Here is a 25,155-nt window from a genome sequence, read left to right on the forward strand (position 1 = left end):
TCTCCCCGTGCGCAGTAGTGTGAATATTTATGCCATTAAGTAAAGGGAGAAAACATGTCTCTCATTGTTTAATAGCAGCAAAACAATAAGGCTTCATTCATCAAAGACAGAAACTCAATCTCTCTCCTTCTCTCCCTCTTTTTCATCTGGCTCAGGTGTGTGGAATGGATCCTTCGTCTCTTGCTGGCTGCAGGAGCAAACCGTTTTTGTTTTTTTTTTTTTGTTCATTTTTTTAACCGGCAGTGAGGTAAACATTTCCTGCAATTAAACCAGTAAACTGGTTTATAAACAGTGTGCTGTGAGATCTGCTGCTGTGCACCTCAAAACCATGCGTAATAGTCGCGCATAATGGCCACTCCTCGTCAGTTAAACTGCACGTCTTTCATGTTTGTCTCTCTGACAGGTGGAGAGCCTACAGATATTAACTACGAGCCACTCCGCCACTGACTGCTCTTGTCCTGTCCTCTCCCTCTTCTTTCTCTCCTGTCCTCTCTGACTATCACTACACTCTGGCTTTTGAATAATGCAGGAGAAATGTTGCAGACAGTTTATATTATCAGCCTGGGCCTGGGGCTTGTTGTAACAGTAAATGGGATGTGCTGTAACTTGTGTAAGTTAAACTGTGTCTGTGTGAGTGTACATCTTACCCCGTGCAATGTGGGCAGCAGGTCCAGCCACGCGCTGCAACTGCTGTCAAGTACTAACGGCTGCTAGCCCCGCCCATTGGAAAGAGTGTGGGATATACCACTACTAGCAATGAGAGGGGGGGACTAAATCTTTTAAGATTTAAATAGCACATTATTGTGCGATTATAATGAGCACCGCTTACATTGTGCTTTTAATAAATACTACTGCATTGTTCAAAAATTATTAATTGTGTCTCAAATTAGGGGGGGGGGGGCAGCTTTACTGAAGGGGGAATCATGTCCCTCCTGTCCCCCCCGGGATTTCCGCCCCTGTGTCCACCGGTCAGCCAAACTTCCACTACACCGGCTGCGCTCCGCCTGCGCTGACAGTAGACCTGGTTTCAGCTGGCGAGCTTTTAGCGCACCTTTGGCAAAGCCTTTTGGCACGAAACTGTCACTGCGCCAAGCTGGATCTGTCGACACCTCCCCCTGCTGCGCCGCCACACCAATCTCAGCGCATGTCGGTCCGCCAAACTACCAAACTGAGCGCGCCTCGGATGGCGCTGCTCGAAACTAGCTCTGCGCGGGGTTTGCCACCCTGCGCCACCCTGCGCCGCGCCGGGAAATTAGAGGCCAAAATTTGTGTTTGTTCCAACAGTCACATGTCAGATTATGCAATGGTGGAGTCATTAAATCTTGCTGTGACTTGGCTGACAGACATGACAGACTACATGTTGGTCCACGACCAATCATCCATGGTTGTCTTTCACAACGTGTATGATGCCATTGGATTATACTTGTTCTATTTCTATTATTATTGTCATTATTTCAGTCACTGTGGCTGTTCATGTCCCAGCCAAAATGTTCTTGTAGTAACGTAAAAAGAAGGCCAGAACAACATTTGAAGCACTGCATGAAAACTATGCAAGTCTCATGAAATGTTTCACAAAAAAAGTCTGTTTAGAAAATGAAGGGATTCTCTCAGCCGAAATAACAAGGGGCTTTTTATTTTAGAAGGATATAGGAAGTGTTGAGTTTGAAATGACGGTGCAGAGTATTCGCTTTAACAGGAGTGGACCAAAAATAAAATTAGAAAAATAGAGAGGGAATAATAAATAAATGCCCGTTTCAAATGTAGTCTGTTTCAAATGAAGCTGGTAACCTCTGCAGTTGTAGTAAGAAAAGACCCCGCCACTATTTGTGAATTTTATTCCTTTATAGCTGCCTTCTGGGGGCGGCTGTGGCTCAGAGGTAGAGCGGGTCGTCCACCAATCGAAAGATCAGAGGTTCGATCCCGGGCTCCTCCAGGCTGCATGTCGAAGTATCCTTGAGCAAGATACTGAACCCCAAATTGCTCCCGATGGCTGTCCCATCGGTGTGTGAGTGTGTTAAAACTGAGTAGCAGGTGGCACCTTGTATGGTAGCCTTGGCCTCATAGTGTAAAAAGCGCTTTGAGTGGTCACTAGATGACTAGAAAAGCGCTATACAAATGCAGGTCCATTTACCATATATCCTTCTCCATTATGAAGAACTGACATCCTTTGCTAGCCTGATGCCAATGACAGTTCTAACCGGGTTGCCTCTGCTGTTTCATGCCATCATTTTTCCCTTTTTACCCTAATATCTAAAAGGCTGGGGTGTTGTGCCATACATTTGTCCATGGCAGCAGATCGCTCTGTGTTCCTGGCTAAAGTGACGGCTGTGACAGGAGAAGTTGTGGAAAACCAAAAGAAAACCAAACATGCTAAACTTTCTGTTGGAACTGTGTGAGGCATGCCAGACGTGGTGTCAGTTGTCATCTACTATGACACACTACAAGAGATAAAAAAATACATTATTGTGTACAACACTCATTGTTATTCACGATCTGAGCTGACAGCGTACGATGCTGCATTGGGTTATAATTGGCTGAAATCATGTGGTCTGAACCCGTCATTAGTATGGAGGACTGGAACTGCCAAAAATAAAAATAAATACATAAATAAATAAATGAGTCAATAAATAAATTCATATGCCATTAAATTGCACCAAAATGCCTAAAAAATAAATGTAGGCATTAATTAACTGCTAAATTGCGTCTTTTCTTTTTACATTTACATTCCCTCACACATTCTTTGTATGTTTACATTCCTACATACATTTTAACATTTACATTCCTTCACTCATTCTTTATACATTTACACTTCTTCATACATTTACACTCCTTCACACATTCTTTGTACATTTACATTCCTTCAGACATTTAATACAATTTATACATTTACATTCCTTCCTGAATTCTTTTCACATTTACATTTCTTCATGCATGCAGAAAGGCATGAAGAAATGTAAATGCAAATGAGGGGGCTGTCCAAAGTGTGTCACCCCCGTGACACACTTTGGACAGCCCCCTCATTTGCATTATGAAACCCCCGAGTTTGCTAACGCTCAGCTCTCGGGGGTTTCATTTCCACTAGCACAGGTTAGCTAAGCTAACCCATGAATTAACCAAACTATGGTGCTTTCACACATATTAGTGCGCTGTCTTGGTCCATACCTGGGGTGCCAAATTGATACATTTCAGTTCTTAAGTTTCCGCATAGTTGTGTCTCCATGGTTTCAGTTTACTTCTCCTTACTTTTTAGCGCATCTTTTTCCAGTCGCTTTAGCATCTTTTCTTGGTCAGTTGTCATGACTCTCCGCAAGTTCTGCAGCATTTGGACCAGAATGAAAACAAATGTGTGTGAACGCGAACCTTAAAAACTGAAATGTACCAAATAGGCGAAAAGTTCACCCCATGACACACTTTGGACAGCCCCCTCATTTGCATTTACATTTCTTCATGTGGCAGGGAAAAGAAAAGTAAATGCAAATGAGGGGGCTGTCCAAGGTGTGTCACCGCCATGACACACTTTGGACAGCCCCCTCATTTGCATTTACTTTTCTTCATGCCTTTCTGCATGCATGAAGAAATGTAAATGTGAAAAGAATTCAGGAAGGAATGTAAATGTATAAACTGTATGAAATGTCTGAAGGAATATAAATGTTAAAAATGTATGTAGGAATGTAAATGTAAAAAGAAAAGATGCATTTTATCAGTTAATTAAAGCCCCTACAAGGAACTTTCATTTTGAGTTGATTTTGGCGACCCTGTGGACAAAAGCCCGACCCTGTGTTTTGCCGGAATGAAGCCTACATTTCCCATGAGCTCTAGCACGTATTGTCGTAAAGACGCTTACCTGGCTCGCGCATGTGTTTGTTTTTGGGGATGAATGAAACAACAAGACGGGAAAGCTTTGCCCCCGCTCCCATCGGGGATCCCAGCTCACCTCTGCCGCGCCCCAGCTCCACCTCTCCGGCGTAAGCGCCACTGCCGCCGGGGTAAACGCAGCGGTCGGCTGGTAAGGCTGAAGGCCTGTTTGGCGAGCACTTCCACAGCTTCTTGGACTGAGTATGGAGCGGTGCCTCGCCCTCTTTATTTCTTGGCACTCGCTGGACCCTGTCGACGCCTGGCTGGTACCTGTCGTCTGCCCAGATGAGGTGTTCCAGCCCCGCGGCCCCTGCTCTCCTCGTCCCCGCTGGCGCACGGTGAATCTGCACAACCTGCGGCCTCTGTGTGTGGCTCCCCGGACAGCTAACGCCGTGGACCCACCGGCTCCTGCCAGGATTGGGCTGGTAAATGCTAGATTGCTAGCGAACAAAACGTTTATCCTGAAGGATTTCCTGACTTCCCGAGGATTGGATTTTCTCTGTGTGACTGAGATGTGGCTGACTGTTGGTGAGTCCAGTGCTTTCACAGAACTTTTACCCGATGATTGCTGCTATTTTAACTCCCCGCGGACGTCGGGTCGAGGAGGAGGAATAGCGACTATTTATAAGAGTCACTATAAATCTAAGCAGCTAGGTAAGATGACATGTGCCGTCTGAGTGCCGTAAATCGTTTCGTCCTGGAAGCGACCTGGGGCGGACCCGGACACAGTTTCCTAAAGGTATGGATATACACTATATAGAAATAGCTTATCTTCACACCGATGGTCTCATTTGCTGTTGTAGGTCACGCACAGACATCAGCAGAAACAAGAGACTTTTGCATATCCCCTTAAAAGTTCCTTGTAGCGGCTTTAATGCCTACATTTATTTTTTATGCATTTTGGTGCTATTTAATGGCAAATGAATTTATTTATTTATTGACTCATTTATTTATTTATGTATTTATTTTTATTTTTGGCAGTTCTGGTCCTCAATACATTAGTTGCACTGATTCTCTTTAAGATAAGCCAATATGGGAGTGGCATTTTACTGTTGTCTTGTTGTGTTCTGTTTTTTCTTAAACTACAAAGCTTCACACTATGGAGACTATGGTCATTTTGTGACTGTGTTCACAGATGGATTTGGTGAATGTTTACCACCTAAAATCCTGTTACAGTATTAATAGAAGAAACAATATAGATATTTGTCCAGCTTCCTTTTTTCTACTTGGTGTTCAATTATACTTATATTGTACATGGATGAAATTCTGCCCAACTGTGCAAAATGTTTTTTCCTTCGTAATGCTCTAGATATTACACACAATAATGATTTTAAAACCAATAATAAAAGATAACTGGTCAACCTATGTTTGGCTTACAGATTTGAGTGTGGTCAAATAAATGTTAATGTGTGTTAAAGGCTGTAATTTATTCCATCATAACTTACCCCTCTGGTGACTCCCTGATCTCCATCCCTGGTAAAAGAAAAAAAAAATCAAATAAAAAAATGTTACAGTACCATCTACAAGCATAAAACCCTTATTTGAATATTCACCTGAGCAGTGGCTTTGGCACAGTGAGACATCTGGGCCCTTTTGCCCTGTGCTGAATGGTCCATTCATGCCCTGTCGTACTGTCTCTTGGGCTGTGTTTGTCTTGGCGTAAAGGTTTGACACTGCTGTCTCTGTGGTCCAGTCACTCTTCATCAAAGAGTCAGAGCTCATCTCTGTAGGTCCAATGTCATCCCCGTCATCAAACTCAAACTTCTCCCCCTGCTCACCTTCATCCTCATCCTCATCTTCCTCTATGTGTGACGCTCCATTAGATACAGACACTGAGGAAACAAGCAAGTGATTTTAAATGAAGTATTACCCTGTTTCATATTCATCTCTAGAAAACATGTAATTTTGAATTTGGCTTTCCAGCCAGTGGCGACATGTAAATCCGAGACTACTTTGCTGCGAGATGAAGGGCTACTGCTGAGCCACTATTGTTTTTGTAAAACGCAGAACATTATGATGTCACAGTGAAGTTGACCTTTGACCTTTTGGATATGAAATGTTATCACTTCATCATTTTATCCTATCAGACATTTGTGTGACGTTTTGTCATAACTTGTAGTTATGAGTTATGGCTAAAAACATATTTTGCGAGGTCACCCTGACATTGACATTTGAACTTCAACCACAAAATTCTAATCAGTTTATTCTTCAGTCCAAGTGTCAAATTGATGATTAGTGTCTTAAAGGGACATTGTGTAATATTTTCAGTTGTTTATTGTTGTTTATTCATAAATATGTCATCACTGGTGTACTATTACCTCTGCCAATAATCTGACTTATTCTCATAAAAGGAGAATTTCGGATTTGTTTGTTCATTGTGCGGGTAGGTCGTCTGTGGGCTTCCATTACGTTTTGCCATCTTGAGAATACACCCGCCAGCAAGGGACATACAGCACCGCCTTCTGCATTTTCTTTGAGAGCCAGGCCAGCGCTGCGTGACTGAGAAGCCAAAGGAGAGGAGCAAGAGGCGCTTTGCTACTACCCTGGCAAATTTGAAACAAAGTCCCACTCTGAGCATAATGCAGGATCATGCATATGCAGCATCATGGGAGACGGAATCCTTGTCTCCAAGAAAGCGCAAAAGGGAATAGAAAAGGCAACGTGACCGGTGTGATGGAAAATTCTGTGTTTAACCATGTTTAACCTATAATGTGTTCTGCATATGTTGTGTACCCATGTCCTAAGGTTACTTGTTTTGATGAGACTGAACTTCTCACCTAATGATGTGTGTCGCTTATTTAACCCCTACTGTGACAGCAGTGAGAGACAACAAGGTCACGAGCCAGGGAGGCTCAGACACCAAGATTATGAGCCAGGGAGGACAACAAGTGTCCTTGTTAGTCTGAAGAGATGTTGTGTTTAAAGAATGTCAAGGCACCACATATTTTGACTGTTGATGTGCATGTGTTATGGGAACTATAAAGATAGCAGGGCAAGAGAACTTGCTAGGCATTCACTGACTGACTGTTCATGCGGTTGTATGTTTGAGTGTCTCCATTCATGAATGCTTATTAAAACTCAAGAAAGACAACCGACGTGTGAAGACTTTCTTTAAACTGTTCATTAAATAGGAGTGTTGTCACCACAATCACGCGAATTCAGAAAATGAGGGTCAGCATCGGGGTAGCCTTTCCCAGGTAGAGAGAGCTGCTGAAGGAGAAAGGTAATGCAATCACAGGCCAGCGCCGCTGTTAGCAGTTAGTTTTTTTAATTCGCCGGTCACGCTGCCTTTTCTATTCCCTTTTGCACTTTCTTGGCGACAATGATTCCGTCTCCTGTGATGCTGCATATGCATGATCCTGCATTATGCTCAAAGAGTGGGACTTTGTTATGCTGCAGTAGTGCCGGGGTAGTAGCGGCGCTGGCCGCTAACAGCGGCTAAGAGCTGTTAGCGCAGTGATGCAAGGAGAGGGATGAGGTGTGTGAGGTTGAGCCATTTGTCAGTTGTCAAAAGACAAGACGTGATTGGTTCAATTTACACCCGGCCCAACAGCCCTACGTTGTAAACACAGCCAGCATGGTGAGGAGGGGGTTTGTCAACTCGCGTCATCATCGCCCATGAAGCATTGGATGATATGTTTTCATCAATGTTATCATAGCTTTTTGGTACACAGTGGCTACAGTTGTTGCAATACGTGTTTGAAACAGTGAGGCGCTAGAGTGCGCTATCCATTTGGATGCAATATATGATTTCAACGTTAGATGGGAGAAATTCCTACACACTGTAGCTTTTAGGTGTTCTTCAGATATTGTGTTCATGAGAATGAGGCAGATGCAAGGTCACTCTGACTCCGACCTTTGACCAACGAAATCGAATCAGTTCATTGTTGAGTTCCAAATAAACATTTGTGCCAAATTTGAAGAAATTCCCTCACAGTGTTCTTGAGATATTGCATTCACAAAAATGACACAGACAAGGTCACAGTGTCCTTGACCTTTAACCACCAAAATCTAACCAGTTCATCTTTGAGTGAATTTTTGTGCCAAATTTGAAGAAATTCAATCAAGGCGTTCTTGAGATACTGCGTTTATGAGAGTGAGACAGACAAGGTCACAGTCACCTTGAGCTTTGACCCATAACTGCCGAAAACCAATCAGTTCATTGGTGAGCCCAAGTGAATGTTTGTACAGGACGGACAGATGGATAACCCGAAAAAACATATTTTTTGTATACCTCCCTGCCAGCAATAGAGGTATAAAAACAATTGAATTGTCATTTATGTTATATTTACACTGTAAACTGAGTAGTGTTTGTGCTCTGCCATGAACGTCCAATTAGCTGGAAGAACCATAAACTGCCTTTACACGTACACAGGTGGAAGCCAACAAACTGATGCTGTGGGTGTTATTGTTAACAGATTTCAGCCGGCACACTGGGCGTCATTTATATTATATTATCTTTATGAGTTTGTAAGTATGCAACGGTATCAATTTCATTACCATCATTAAAAACATCTGCCGCGCATATAGGCCTATAGGGGCCTAATATAATATTAAATATAATTTATTTAATGCCTAAATAATGCGTGTTTGTCCAGCACCTATGTATGTGTGGTTGAGTTTTCAATTTAATACTATTACAATTCAAAACTAATAGTAGACTATAATGTTTCTCTTATAACTGCCCTTTACTGTTGTCGGGAGATGACATTTGATAAAGTTTTTGGATGTGACGTCATCACGTGACAGCTCAGACGTGAGAAAGAGAAGAAAAGATGGCAAGCCCTGCATCAAGCGAGTTGCCCCCCCCCCCCCCCCCCCCAAAAAAAAACACAACTTCACAACTTCTGCAAGCAGCAGCAGGTCCAGTGGCCATCAGAGTGGAGGAGGGAGAAGTGCAACCCAAACCACCCAAAAAAAGATGACTAGGCAGTCTCCTTCAAAGAAAAGCCGATGTGGCAGCAGGTCCGGTCAGCACCATACAGGAGCAAGCAGGAGCAGAGATAACTGCCTGTTATTCAGGGAGACAAAGACCTCCTTCTCAGGTGGAAATGTGATGGAGCCAGGCATTTTCCTCTGATGTCAACGGTTGCCCGAAAGTAGGTTACCTGTGCGTTTGTGCCACAAGCTCTCCATCAGAGCAGGTGTTCAGCACAGCGGCCAAAGTTGTCAATCCACTACGTGCCCTGCTCCAGCCGGAAAAAGTAAACATGCTGGTTTTTCTGGCAAAAATCCTTGAATAGTTTTGAAGCATATGATGCTGCTATAGTTATCATTATACTTTGTTTTTATTTCATTTTCAATGAGGAGTAGCCTGTTCTGACAGACAGAAAAATTCGGACTTGGAGAGGGTGAACTTTTCAAACTATAGGCTCTAAAAATAAACCAACGAACAGTATTTCCCGTTGCGTTCTCAGGATAGGATTATTATGCCCATTTTCAGTCATGCCTTGTTATTTATTGTTCTGCTTTTCTTATTTGATGAGCCCTAGTATTGGATGCTGTAGAGCTGTGCTTTTAATGTATTTGATTTATGTTGAGAGAATCTAAAAATAAACCATCGGACAGTACCCATTGCGGTCTCGGGATAACGCTGTATAGCACATATTTCCGTTACTGCCATTTGTTATTTATTGTTACTTTTTTGGAAGTGGACTGTAGCCCACAGACAGTGTTGTTATTTCATTCTGTTTGGTTGACTGCTGCATTTGCACTTTTTTAAATATTTATTAATAAAAGTTAATGTTATACATGCTTTGTTGTTATTTTTCAGTATTCTTAGGCCTATGTAATGTTTGCTGTTCTGTTTCTGAACAGTATAGGCACAAGTCGACATTTTGGCCACTCCCCCTGAGCCCTTTAAAGTGATTTTTAATTAGTCACAGTAATACTGCATACCCCAGGAAAATGTGTGGAAGGTTTAACAGTAACAAAATTTGGATACCGCCCAGCTCTAATGACTTGACTTGTGACTACCTTGACCTGACCAATGACTTGACTCAGCTTTGCTTGACTTAAAGTGATAGTTCAGGTTTTTGGACATGAAGTTGTGTGAAACGCTGACCGTCCGTAGCTCTGATGTAATGGTGTCACTACTCTCAACGAGCCTCCTGCTCTGAGAAATTGCCCGTAGCTTACGGGATAAAAAATAATTATCAGCTCACCTGTGTCCAGGTGGGAGGTATGGCAAGGTATGTTCCTGATGATGAAGTCTAGGAGCAACTTGTGCAGGGCTGGTTAGTTGTAGCCTCATGTATCAAAATGTAAATGAGGCTTCAACTACAATCAAATGTAACTGCTGAATGTGTGATAATCAGCAATTACATTGAGTCATTATGTGTAGTATTATTCACAAGATCTGATGATCAGATGACCTTTTGCAATGATCTTTTTCACTCATATATAGCTCAGCTCCTGCACTTTTTGAAGTTGAGATGTGTGTGTTTCTCTCCACTTTGTAAACGAGAATATGCACCAATGGCGTGTAATAAACTAAAAAATGTCAAGAAATTCTTGAAATACAACAGAAATTTCTCAATTTTGTTCTAGGCAAAAATCACAGACTTTCACTAAAAAAATCATACAATTTTAAGGAAGTTTGTAAATATTTTTTGGGGTAAAGTTGTAATATTTTGAGATTCAGTAAATTTTGCGTAAATGTGCTGTAGTAGATTACTATTTATGTGCTACAATTTACAGCTTGTTTGTAGGGATGCACCGAATATTCGGTAACCGAATATATTCGGCCGAATATTGCAAAAAACACACATTCGATATTCGGTGGAATAAGTTAAAAGCAAGGCCGAATAATAGCAGCGTGTTTTGATGGACAGAGTAAAATGTCGGCAGTGTGGTGATATTTTACTCTGTCCATCACCGCACTCGCATTTGCGACTAAAAATAGTTTTGTGCGGGCAAAATAAATCATTCAGCACGCTGTGCGAGTACAGATTTCAACCAGCAGCAGAAACTAAACGGCGAATCCCGCCGGTTGTGGGTTGAACAGGGGTCACAGACACGGACAGGAATACGTATTCCTGTCAAATACGGCAGCGCATGATAACGGCTTACCGGCGATGGAGAAGTCCGGCTCCAGGTAAATAACTTGTTGTCATGACTGCCCAAAAGTACCTGAACAGCTGAGCCATGGCGGCACACACTATGTGGCGTATCACAGGAGAAACGAGCCGTCCACATTTCTCTCTTTGTGGCAGGTAACGGTCCACAAACCTCACCGCACTTCATTTATTTATTTTATTTTGATCGCCCCTCTGTTAATCACTTATTTATGCTGTTTTTGCAGTATGAATAAGTCAGTAAGTACTTTATTCCATTGAAATATCATTGATGTATTATAGAAAAGTGATTTATCCTTTTATAAATGACAAAAGGCACATCTGCCTCATTTTCGCTGTGGTATCATGATACTACTCAGAACCGTGATACTTTCACTGGTATCGTACTGTGGGTCCCAATTTTGGTACCGTGACAACACTAATCTGGAGGGTTCATCTGCAAAAACTAATGAAAAACTTAAAAACAGCATTCAGTATTCGGTACTCGGTATTCAGCCAAGCGTTTAATATTATTTGGCTTCGGCCACAAATTTTCATTTCGGTGCATCCCTACTTGTTTGAAACCACACAGTTTGATGGTCAGAAATAAGATGAAAATAATGATACTCATTTCCCCCCAGGCATGCACTACTGTTGCGAGGGTTGAACCGGAACAATCAGAGCCCACAATGGATCCCAACCCAGAAAAAATGCAAGATATGTTTTCTGGAGTCCAACCATCTTCATCTACTCCAGTGAAGCCCTCCACCTCTGCTGATTCATACATGAGGCTTCAACTCACCAGCCCTGAGACTTCATCATCAAGAACATACCTGGCCGTACCTCCTACCTGGACACAGTCAAGAGTAAGCTGATAATTACTTTTTTTATGGTGTTTACACTTTGTGTAAATGAACAGCTGAATGTCACACATTACTTTATAAGGAATATTTTTACACAAGGCCTAGTGAATGTATAAACTTTGAATACTACACGTAATGTCTCAAATGTCATTGTTACTTTTATTTGTGTGAATATGTTTGGTCAGCCACTTGATACACTTACTCATTCATTTTTTCATTTTTTTAGAAGTCAGAGATCCAAAATCTACAAGATGCGTTGGAGACATTGGATACAAGTCTGAGTTCAGAGGAAGCACCATTTGAAGATGACAGCTCATTTCTTCCACCAGACTCCCCACAAACATCTAGCCGAGATACAAGCGTTGATGCACCACCAGAACAAAGCAGAGACTGGTCAGAAAGGAGGTGGATTATCAATGAGTCAGCCCTTAAGGAATTATTTGAAACTCGCCATACTTGTGGGATTGTCACTGATGACAAAAATGTAACCAGGACTGGCTCCATGATAAAGCTAAACTGGACATGTACAAATGGACATAGTAGATCATGGCAATCATGTCCTCATGTCAATGGAAAGCCAGAGAATAGTATCATATCGTCAGCAGCCATACTTTTCACCGGGACAACCCAGACTGAAATTCAAGAGTGGGCTGATCTTGTCAATTTGCAGCTTCCAAGCAAAACCACTTATTATTCGTTGCAGTCTGCCGGTCTGATACCAGCTGTTCATGATACCTACAATGCAATGCAGGAGGAAATTTTGACAGAGCTCAAGGAGAAAACAGCTGCAGGTTGCGACATTGATGTTGGTGGTGATGCAAGGTAAATTTGCATTCTTGTGTGTAAAAGATTCTGTACCACATGAATCTATTTAGAATTGGTAAATCTGTGCCGATAACACGCCAGGGTTTTTTTTTTTTTTCATATTGTCTTATTCCTTTTTTTTGATTTCATCAGACTCCCCAGGTTACTCTGCGAAGTACACTACATATAGCTTCATAGATGACTCGACCAAGAAAATCATCATGTCTGATTTTGGCAGATATCAGACAAAAGCCAGCTGATTTTGTTGACGTGTACAGTGCTACTTTATGATTTCATCATTCATTTTTCTAAAATACAACAGGTCACTGAAACCACAAGTTCACCAGCGATGGAGAAAGTCAGTTTCCAGAGGGGCCTGGATCGTCTGCTGCAATCTGGAGTTGGTGTTGGCGTTGTCACCACAGTCACCCATCAATAAGGACGCCGATGAGGGAGTCCTACCCTGAGATAAAACATCAGTTCGACCCATGGCATGTGGCAAAAGGTAATAGTTATTGTAAGTTATTACGTGTGAAATCAAACATAGTATTTTGTTTATGAAAACTGAAATCCAAATTTTATAATTCAGGCTGTACGTTTCTTTATAAAATAACTATTGTTTGGGCTTTTCTTATGGTTTGCTATCCCTTTTTATTGTTGTTGCATTATTTAGGTGTGAAAAAGAAGGCAACTGCAGCAGCCAAAAAGAAAGACAGTCGTGAACTGCAGCCATGGATCAAGTCTGTGGGCAATCACTTGTGGTGGTCCTGCAGCTCTTGTGGTGGTGATGAAAAGGTAATGATTACTTTATCAATTAGACCCTTTTATTACTTGACAAATACACTGTGAGTAGGCCCCACTTGATTTCCAATTGCATACTGTAGATGACAAAAAATGACAGTAAAAGCAATATAATCAAATAATGTATGTAAAAGTGGGGGAAAAAAACATGGTTCCTCGGATATTCATTTTATTCAATCCTAGATAAATTTGTCCGAAAAATCTAAGGGTAAACTAATCACAGTTGATTGTCGTGTAAACCATGTCCAATGAGATATAGTATGGAACCATGGTGCATAGCAAAGGAAGCCATGAGACAATTTCTTATTAGAATCCACTTATATTTTTATATTTGTAAACTAAAGTTTTAAAAAAAAAAATCTAACTCAAGGAACTGAGAAGACTGTGGACCTCTACCCTCTATCATGTCTGTGGCATCCACCGTTGGGAGGAGGATGGAGAAGAGTACACGTCTACATGAGGAGCTCACCAACAAGCAACAGCAGGGCAGTGCTGCATACAGCGCTCTCAAGGCCATCGTACTCGATAAAAACCTTTTGAGAGACCTGGGTCAAATAACCCTATTCAAACACACTGGTGAGTTGGAATAATCTTATCACTATTAGGTGGACCATGCTTGATAGCTTTTATTAGACACTCTTTCAGCTCTTCAATGATATAAAACTATAAGATGCTTTGACCAGTCTGTGCCGACATTGTATTTGCAAATTTTTAACAAATCAAATTATTTCTTTCATCCACACTTCTAAAATGTCATGGTGTTAGACTGTTATGAAAAAATAGGGAGAAATGTCTGAATCTAATCTGTTGTTTCAGGTGATCTTGAGGTTTTCCACAGTTCCATGTTGAAATATGCTGAGAAGAGGAGCCGCTTCAAATATCCAACCATGTTGGCACGAACCCAGCTGAGTATCCTTGACCACAACCACAACGTTGGCCGTCAGCAGTCTACTACTCTCTCTGGTAAGCATGAAAGATGAGGCAAAAAGAGAACATTACATGGTCTGCTATATCGTTATGTGCACCATAAAGTCACATTTTCACATAATTACACCGACATGTTTTTGATTATTCAGTGGATTTAGATAAGAACTACTGTTTTATCATTTTGGATAGGTGCCAGTCTACTAATATGTGATTCATTATCATTACTCCCCTAGGAAAAGCAAAGTACAACGTGTTTCATTCCAGGCTGTCAAATCAATGGGTCGCAAGGAAGATCTATCAGCCAACGAGTCAAGATTTCCGTAAAGACTTAGTGCATCGTGTGATTCAACGGGAACTTGAGAAGAAGGTCAAGCTTGCCGATAAGCACTTCCACGTCCATCAGGCAGTCAACATACCAGCTAATATAGCTCCAGTTCCAAAGCCCAACAAAGCAGATGTGGTAGAAAAACATCTATCACGTTTCTAGAGCCACAGTGGAGTACAGCATATCACCTCAACTCAACTCTACTTAGCTTAGGTACAAAAGCATCACTGTTTGAGGTGTGGTCACCAGGTTTTATTACTTGTATTACAACCATACAGAATTTTTGTTTATTTTTTATTTTTTTTATAACACCTTATCACTTTAGTTCTAGTTTGTTACAGTAGTTGTCCAATTGAATGCTGACTGAGATAGGATTTTTTTTTTTTCCCCAGTAATTGCATCACACGTTGTGTTTATTTGTATTTATTTATTTATCACATGTTGTTTTTATCACAGAGTATTTATTTGTAACAAATATAATAAGTATTTTGGTGATTTATTTTCTGTTGAAAACACAACTGTTGAAAATAAAGTTTTATAAACATACAAAAGTTTCTAAAAAAGACAGAGTGACTCCTCAGACTCCTTGAAGCCAACATATTGTCCATTTGTTGATAGGTATGTTTGTCTTATCATGTTCACCACACATGAGGGAAGAACATGCCTATCCCCTTTGCCCAGCTGTTCTCCGTTGAGGGCCGATTCAAGCACCATCCGGTAGCCAACCAGCCTGTATTGTCTGAAACAGAGAAATACAAAATACAGTGGTTATGGGTGTAGGCCTGTATATTGCTAAACAAGATATATGGTTGACTAGTTGATGTCATGTGGCCCATTTTTATTAGCCTGGTATCATGATGCTTTAGGCACACTTATTGAAGTAGCTTATATTCCTTTTATTGACAGAATGGTAAGTGAAATTATGAAGTATTAGGATGTAGCCTACAGTAAAGTAACATGACAAAGGTGTAAGGCTATTATAGATCTATAGGCTATATGAAAACAATCATCAAGTCAAGTAAACATCACTAAGTAGGCCAACAGAGATACCACAAATACACACAACTGCTAATGAATTAAATAATCATTACATGTACAAGATATAACCAAACACTTACTTTACAGACAGCTGGCCATCAGGTCCAGCTGGCTTGGGATGCTTACTCCAATTTATTTTGGGAAGGCTGAAAAAGTCCGCAACACGCCAGAATTGATTATTGCGGGGAAGTCCTGGTGACTGGTGATGCAGGCTGAAGATGTGCTTGTTTCCTCTGGGTTGGTGAGTTCTTGCATCTGTCGTGCGGCTAGTTCCCACTTGCGGCAGCAGTAGCTCTCTAACTCTGTTGGCATCGGCTGGCACTTTTGACAACTGCACCACCAAATGGCATTCAGTCTCTCTCTCCTTTCTGCTCCCATGGGTCCCTCTTCTGCTTGCTCCGTTATTTCTCTCTCCTCTCTCTCTGCCCGATCATTTTCCATCTGAAGAAGTTCCTCATCAATGAACTCCAGTTCATAAAGATAACCCCTTGGCAATGGGCTAAAGTGCAAATCATCGTCGCTTTCATAGTCTGACATAGTTCTCCTCACTAATAATACTGGTTCTCTGTTGTAAACAGCTGATAAAGTTTGCATGGCACGGTCCCAATTGATTTCTGTTGGCGTGCTGTACGGCGGAGTGATACTGGCCAGAAAATAGTCCCAATTGATAGCAAGGTCTGACGTAATGCGGGGATGTTTTAAAATTATTGAAATAGTCTCACAAAACACATGCATACTTTTTTGTAGCTTAAAACCTTTTGGTTACGTGTCCCCCTTATATCTTCAGAACTACTTTTCTCCGGTAAGCTACGGGCGATTTCTCAGAGCAGGAGGCTCGTTGACAGTAGTGACACCGTCACATCAGAGCTACAGATGGTCAGCGTTTCACACAGCTTCATGTCCAAAAACCCGAACTATCCCTTTAAAGCAAGGACTCAACTCAACTTGCTTGATTTTCACCACAGTGACTTGCTTGAGACTTAAAGGGATAGTTCAACATTTTGGCAAATTCGCCTATTGTCGTAATCCCTATAGTCACATGAGTAGGTACATTACCTTTAAATGTCAGTGCCTGCTGTTTTTAGATCGGTGGGACAGAGCTGCCAGCTGAAATGAAAGTAAATGGTACAGCCCCCTCTCTCCCTCAAAACTAATCAACTACACCATCAAATGACTCCAAAACGCTCTAGTGGAAAACACACGGCTTGTACATTCCCCACGCTATGAAATAATAATGTATAATTAAGTAACATTACGACACATGAAGCAAATACTCGGAACTACTTTCTTCAGTAAACCACTGGGCGGAGTGACACAGTTCGTACCTGAGACAGTGCCGTAGTTATTGCTTGCAGCCTTGCATTTGCAGTATCGTCAGCTCAACGCAGCAGAAAGTTTGAGAAAAGTTTACAGAGTGCTGTTGTAAATCATGGTTTACACATGTATTGTAAAAGGCTGCGGTAACAAGCCGAAAACGTGGAGCACAGTGCCGTATACAAACAGGATGAAACAATTTGTGCTGGACATCGATCCCAACACGCCTGTGGAAACGATCCATAAAATGTTTGTTTACGAGGACTACAGTGAAAGGATGGAGCGCAGAAGCTCAGGAATGGTTCAAACGCTTTTCTTCAAAGATACTGTCATACCATCTGTCGGCATCACAAAACGAGCAGACGTGGTAAGTGATCGTTGTGTAATTGTGCTCAGCTAAATATGTTGTTGTGGTTATGTTATGGATAAGTGCTTGCCCAGAGCATATAGTGAAGTGACTGGCATTACTTGTCATTGTTGGGAATAAACAGACTGCTATTTTATGTTGTTGTTCCCTCAGGAGTTGTGGTGATTTATGAGTGTGGAGTTAGCATGTTCTCCCCCTGTTCCGGTGATTATTTTGAGGCATACTCTATACTTATATTGCATAGGTGTACCTAATAAAGTGGCCAGTAAGCCCCACATTTACACCACCGGCTCTGGGTCTCAGCCCCTGGTTGCTCGGCAGCCTCAACCTCTCTTCTTGCTCTCTCTTCTTCCAAAACCTGTAACTCTTCCTCTGTATATTCTGGCTTCTTCTCAACAAACTTGTTGTTTTGATGACGGGAGTAAATGCGCTAAATATACGCTGTTTGAAATCACTCCGCCCAGCAAGTACTGTATGTCTGGAATGTAGTTCTGGCTGTGCATTTGGCTTCAAAACAACTCTGTCTCGTAACATTACATTATTATTTCATAGCGTGGGGAATGCGCAAGCCGTGTGTTTTCCACTAGAGCGTTTTGGAGTCATTTGATGGTGTATTTGATTAGTTTTGAGGGAGAGAGGGGGCTGTACCATTCACCTCCATTTCAGCTGGCAGCTCTGCTCCACCGATCTCAGAACAGCACGCACTGACAATTAAAGGTAATGTACCTACTCATATGACTATAGGGATTACGGCAATAAGCGAATTTGCCAAAATGTTGAACTATCCCTTTAAAGGTTATGACTTGAGACTTACTTTTGACTTGCGCATGTGTGAATTACCACCTCTGCTAAATACAGCATACTCTTACACTGATATTGATTGTTTTAGGTGTTTAAATACGTTTTGTTGCTAAGCCCTCCACAGCAGTATGTTGTTTAGCCTCTATGTCAGACTCTAGCTTGCTCCTCTAAACTGGGTGCATGCTGACTGACATCTACTGTATATATGTATCCATACTGTCTAAGTACCCCATACAGTTCCACTTCAAAAAATCTGAACTATCCCTTTAAGGTGAACCCTTAAAGCCTTTGAGGCCCTGTCTTGAAGAATGTGCCTGTCCTTCACATCACATGCCCTTAAATCATTTGTGATTAATCCATTTTCACACAAGTAACCGGGAGCAAAGTTACCTATGTTCCAGCATAGAGAGACTGTACACACTGCAGAGTGTGGGACAGCAGGGGTCAGTAGAGGCCCAGGGGCAAATTTCTACCCTGGAGGTCTGGCCATGTGCAATAAACTGACTTGTAGATATTCTGGTCGGCAATAAAACACACACACACACACACACACACACACACACACACGAATACACACACACACACACATCCTTACCATGTTGAGAATTTCAGTTTTGTACTTTAATATCTACAGTTTCCGCTCCTAGACTGCAGTGTATTTATAGCACTCTGCCTCACTGGGATGCATCAAGAGTTCACTGGGCCAATCCTCCTGGCTGCTCCTGCTGCGGCTGCTGCTGCTGCTGTGACTGACTGGCAGATTTGTGTCAAGGTTGTCTTAGAAGCATATGGCCTGCAGAGGCTTGCTCCTTCTTACACAGCAGGTAACTAGGCTAGTGGGCCTTTTCCCCAAAACAGCAGGGGATTAATGAGTCAGGCCTCACCTTCAAGCGATTCCCTGAGTCTGGCTGCACTTGACAGACTTGACAGTTTCTGTTTTTCAGTTTTTCTTTGAACATTTCTGTCCCTTGTTGCAGGTTGTCACTGCCTAGGAAGTGCCATTACAAAATAGTGAGTTGTGAAATAAAGTAAGTTGAGTTCTTTTGAGAATCTTTCTAATATGAAAGGGGATTTCATGTATGAAAACAATTTTTCACATTCAGAATATGAAAGCAGTTGTAGAAAATCATCTGTATTTCTGTAGCTCATAATAATAACCCTGATGCATTCTTCATCTCTGCTTTGACTTGAGACTTATACATTTAATTTAATTTAAATTTCTAACAAAGTCAGAGAGAAAATGACATTTAGAAAACACAAGCCCTGTGTTACAAAGTGTGGCCATGGGTTTTGAGAAGCATAGGCATTTACTAGGGGTGATGGGAAACACTGATACAGCACAGTATCGCAATATTTTTGTGTGGCAATATTGTATTGTCACACATTGCCAGGTATCAATATTTTATTATATAAATTGTTAATATTATAAAAACAAATAACTTTAGCTACCCTACTCACTCGAAAAAATAAAGGGAACACATAATCATCACAGTGTAACTCAAAGTCAGTCAAACTCATGGGATATCAACCTGTCCAGTTAGGAAGCAATACTGATTGTGAATCAATTTCACCTGCTGTTGTGCAAATTGGACAGACAACAGGTGGCAAGGAGAGGCAATTACCAAGACAACCCCTATTAAGGAATAGTTTTGCAGGTGGTGGCCACAGACCATTTCCCTCTCTGCGTCCTTTCTGGTTGAGGCTAGTTTTGCATTTTTCCAGTGCCCTCACCACTCGTGGTATAATGAGGCGGTATCTGCAGCCCACAGACGTTGCTCAGGCAGTGCAGCTACTCCAGGATGGCACATTCATACGCGCAGTGGCCAGAATGTTGGCTGTGTCTCCCAGCACAGTGTCAAGAGCATGGAGGAGATACATGGCATGAGGGCCCGATGTCCACAAGTGGGGCCTGTGCTCACAGCCCGGCACCATACAGCCCAACTGACATTTGCAAAAGAACACCAAAATTGGCAGATTCGCCACTCACAGATGAGAGCAGATTCACACTGAGCACATGTGTCAGATGTGACAGAGTCTGGAGACGCCGCGGAGAACGTTCTGCTGCCTGCAACATCCTCCAGCATGACCGGTTTGGCAGTGGGTCAGTAATGGTGTGGAGTGGCATTTCTTTGGGGGGCCGCACAGCCCTCCATGTGCTCGCCAGAGGTAGCCTGACTGCCATTAGGTACCGAGATGAGATCCTCAGACCCATTGTAAGACCATATGCTGGCGCGGTTGGCCCTGGGTTCCTCCTAATGCAAGACAATGCTAGACCTCATGTGGCTGGAGTTTGTTAGCAGTTCCGGGATGACAAAGGCATTGATGCTATTGACTGGCCCGCCCGTTCCCCAGACCTGAATCCAATCGAGCACCTATGGGACATCATGTATTGTAGCATCCACCGCCGCCACATTGCACCACAGGCTGTCCAGGAGCCGGATTTTCATCTGGAATATTCCATTCATCAAGATCTGGGATGTGTGATTTAAGTGTTCCCTTTATTTTTTTTGAGCAGTGTTGAATAATATAATCGATTGCAAAATTGAAAATTGCTTTTTCAGTCCACTAGATACATTTTGCTGCAAAAAAATGGCTAAAGTGAGATGAACAGACTGAAAACTTTCTCTTATTAGATAAAACAGATGTTGACAAAGTTTTGGTACTGAGACATAATTTACAGTTGAAAAAAGGTGATAAATCGCAATATATTGCAATGTATTTTATCACAATATTTAGCATATCGCAACACATATTGTATTGTGACTTAAGTATTGTGAAAATATCGTGTTGTGGAGCCTCTGATGATTCCCACCCCTAGCATTTACCAGGCAGAGAGAGGCTAATGACACTGTTGGGCTGCATTATGGGAAACCCATACCATCATTTTAAGTCTAACAGCCCATCCAAACTGACAGCATTTTATTGATGAAAATGCAAACAAATGGAAAAATGTGCCAGGTACAACTTTCACATTTTACAGATAAACAGTACACTAAAATATGTTTCTGAAACATTTGAGGTGAGAAATAGGCAATGCAAAAACAGATTCTTCATTTATATTTGATCAGGCTTGCCTAGTTTGAGAGTTTGCAGCGATGGACGCATCTCATTTGCATAAAGTTGAGGTCGAGTCATGATTATGCAAATTATGAAATAGCGAATGGTCAGTCAACTCGCCACACTGTATTCATCATGCAACACACAACCAGATCTTCTTTTTTCCATAGCAAATAAATAGGATCCGTTGACAGGTCCAGTGTATCTACACCATTGCCACTGCTCACATCTCAAGCACATCCATTTAAATGAGAGTGGACATTTCTATCATGGCTGAATGACTCACCCAAGGGATGACAGAGAAGTGGATGTGGAGAGGTCATTCTCAATGACAACATCAGCTCCTGTGAACGCACACATCACCTAATTAAAGACAGGTCAATCATTCAGAGAGAACAGTTGTCACTTGTTAAAACAGTTTAGCCTTAGATAAACACAACTGCAACTGAACATAGTCTCACACACACAGTAGTGTGCCCAGCTGTGGTCCAAATGTAACTCAGCCATGTAAATGTTATTAAAGGTTTTATGCATAATTAAGGGTGTGGCTGACAACTTTAGGCCCCGATCACACAGAAAGCATTTTGCAGGTTGCAAAACACGAGGCGCACCGCACCGACTTTACTTATTTTTTATCTTTGACAGTATCTAGTTCCTAAAATGGACAGGCAGAGGGTACTTGCTGTAGCTCTGGTTGAGGGTGAGAGGCTGTCAGCAGGGAAAAGGAGATCTGTGTGGGTACATGAGACGCTAAAAAAGAGGGTGGATCACGGGGAGTACCACCAGAGGCCTGTATATGAAGCCAATTCAGCTTATCTTTTCATTATCTGGCTTGACACGGTAGCAAAAATGTCTGCGACCACAACGTTGGTGGTGTGGGATGTAAAAGACAATCTGTAATCTTAAAACGGTAAATCTAAAACATTGAAAACACTATCCAAAAATTCACCGTCATCCAAGACTTAAATTATGTCTAGGTATCACTGAGCTATGGGCCTATGTGACATGAGTATTTAGTTAGTTAGTGTAGTTGTATCTGCTCTGAATATTTCACATAAAACCCCTTAGAGTGATGCCAGACTGTTCGTGGTAAAAAAAAAAAACAGTAAAAAGTGGAAAAATAGTTCAGGACTAATAAGGGCTATCTGACTGAAATGTGGCATTTATAGTAACCGGAGCCAATTCACAGTGTGTAGATTATTTTACTAACAAAATAATACCTGTTTTATCCTAGTTCTCATTATCTAGGTGTCTCATTATTTTGAGCTGCAGTGAAGGAATCAGAGTGTAAAAGTAGCCACACTATCACTGCTGACTAAAAAAACCTTTGCATAATTTCAAATAGTGCTAAAATCATATGTGTATTATGTAAATGATCTCTCTATTTGTTAGAAGCTCTGTTTTAAAACTAGTGGAAATAGAGCCTTGGAAGAATTAAATGATTTTACTGACCTTTTATAGCATATGGGGACCTCTTTTTTACCTGTCACTCGTTACCACAGTGATTTATCCCAATAAAAAGAGAACCAGCTTCATAGTACTAAAAACCCTGAGAAAATCCCAAAGTTATATCTTGCTAATTTCAAATCCTGTACAGGCCTCAGTTGGTCTAGGAGCTTTGCCTCTATGACAGCCTACTGTCTATTGTCGGGCCTAGAAAAAAATACTAAATACTAACTGAATACTAACTACAGGGAGTCCACTGGTCCTGCTGAGTGACTGAGCACAGCCTGTTTCTCCTCCATTGTTTACCAACTGTATATTTGTTGTCGTGACCACTGCAGAAAGCTTGCCTCTCAAATCATCCAATGGGAAAATGGGAAAAAAGCTGAGATGATGAGTTGAAGTTGAAGTTTATTCAACTCCAGGAGCTCAGAACACTCCGGCAAAAACGCCAGGCGCCTACAGCACAAAAAAACGGTTGTCGCTATCAAAATTTAGCATTAACATTATCACAGTTCACCACAGCAGGGCACCCTGCTAACTGAGCTAGCAGCTACATTAGGGTTGGACTTTGATCCTTTTTTTAAAAAAAAGAAAGAGGTCCATTGTGAGTTCCACAATGTTTTAGGAGCACAATGCTGTATTGGTGGAGAACTATTTTAAAATAATGCATTCAAAACAAATACTAGTGTGAAAATTGTGTCTGCATTTCAGAGAAAATACCCAAGTCTACAAGTTTACATTCAAATGAACTTATGAATCTGAAGAATTACCTTACAGAGAAAATTACCAAGACAAAAAAACAGTATTACAAAGGATGTCTGAAAAGCAGCATTCAAAGCAAACATTCAAATGACATACCCGTGATCATGCATACCTGAATAAACACACAGAGAAATGCAAAATAGGTAGTGCTTAAATGATCAAATACAAATAATGTGATGTACACCATGACAAACTTGTAAAGGATTTCATGACTTTGGAAGTCAGATCAGGGGTGGAGCAGTGATTTTAAATGTGGGGGTGTTCCAGGGGTGGCACATGAGCACCACAGGGATGTTACAATTTCCACTTGAGACAGATCTTGAGGCTCTGATGGTGTGTTCAGAACGGAGTTTGACAAAACTTTTCATTGGGGGAGGGGCAACATTATGGATTATTTTGTGTACTAAACGGACATCAGAATACAACATTAAATTATCAAAGCTAAGCATTATATATTTGTTAAGTATTTCACAGTGGTGATACTGTCGTGATTTTCTGTCTAAGATTTTCAGGGCTTGTTTGTCCTGATGGGTTTCAAGACAGATGTACTTGCCTGAGACCAGCATGGCATGCAATAATTATAATAAGACAGAACCATGGCATTGAAATTTACATTACTTTACATTTACATATATTTTATTGCTCTTACTGTTTTAACTAATCTTTCATTTAAGATTTTAATATCTTCTTTGCAATTAAAACAAAATAAAATAAAACATCCTTCATCTAGATTTTTAACAACCAACAACACAGTGTGAAAAAGAGGATCTGCACACTTGGATCAATGCAAGTATCTTAGGCTTTATGCACAGCTCCACTATTTCCTGAACTTAAATCAGCTCCTTTATTTCCTGTCTTACATTATTGGACAAACTGATTAATCCAGGCGTGTCTGACCTCAGTACTCATCACAACAATGCTCAGACACACCTGGATTAATCAGTTTGTCCAATAATGTAAGACAGGAAATAAAGGAGCTGGTTTAAGTTCAGGAAGTAGTGGAGCTGGGCATAAAGCCTAAGCTTTTGGTCTGAGGACCTTCGTCAGGGTAACAGTCTGCACCTGAGAAAAAGAACAGTCTTATGTGGTTGATCAAGGCGATCAGCAACACCTGTGCTGTGCCACTCCCGCTTAGATGGGAGATGTAGTTCAAAAGCAGAGTGTGTAGTCCTCTCTGCACAGCAATAGATTTCGAGTACAGGAAACACTCCACTCCCAACCCTTTATTTAGGGGTATGCATAGATTCAATCTTCTATTTGTTATACTGTGTATACATGTATATATTTTTTTTCTCTGTTTTTTCTCTATTGTCTAGTTGTTATCTGCGCATGGTTCTTGTGGAGTGTTTCCTGTACTCGAAATCTATTGCTGTGCAGAGAGGACTACACACCCTGCTTTTGAACTGCATCTCCCATCTAAGCAGGAGTGGCACAGCACAGGTGTCGCTGACCGCCTTGATCAACCACATAAGACTGTTCTTTGTTCTCAGGTGCAGACTGTTACCCTGACGAAGGTCCTCGGACCGAAAGCTTGGTGAATTACTACTTGCGTTGATCCAAGTGTGCAGATCCTCTTTTTCACACTATTTCACACGTGGTTTTCTGGCACCTTGGCTTGGTCGTGAGTGCGGTGACCTGTTCCTGGTTTTAACAACCAACGACATAACATTTATCTTTATTAGATGGCCAAATTATCAAATTAATTTGAACCTAACAATCACATTTCTTACTATAGCCAAT

At 41.4% G+C, this 25,155-nt stretch overlaps 1 protein-coding gene across 3 annotated transcripts in view; it reads right to left on the reverse strand.

Moving 5' to 3' along the window:
• The window catches only part of LOC117257927 (rho guanine nucleotide exchange factor 10-like protein), a 180,135-nt gene that overhangs the window by 132,812 nt on the left and 22,168 nt on the right, over positions 1 to 25,155 (reverse strand). For all 3 annotated transcript variants that reach the window (XM_078170385.1, XM_078170384.1, XM_033628344.2), the window contains exons 2-4: positions 21,494 to 21,551; positions 5,409 to 5,687; positions 5,301 to 5,328 (exon numbers count right to left, since the gene is read on the reverse strand). In XM_078170385.1, the coding sequence (XP_078026511.1) occupies positions 5,301 to 5,328; positions 5,409 to 5,687; positions 21,494 to 21,551 (365 nt within the window). The remainder of the gene's footprint in view (positions 1 to 5,300; positions 5,329 to 5,408; positions 5,688 to 21,493; positions 21,552 to 25,155) is intronic.

The sequence above is a fragment of the Epinephelus lanceolatus genome, chromosome 8 (genome assembly GCF_041903045.1).
Source record: "Epinephelus lanceolatus isolate andai-2023 chromosome 8, ASM4190304v1, whole genome shotgun sequence".
Taxonomy (NCBI): domain Eukaryota; kingdom Metazoa; phylum Chordata; class Actinopteri; order Perciformes; family Serranidae; genus Epinephelus; species Epinephelus lanceolatus.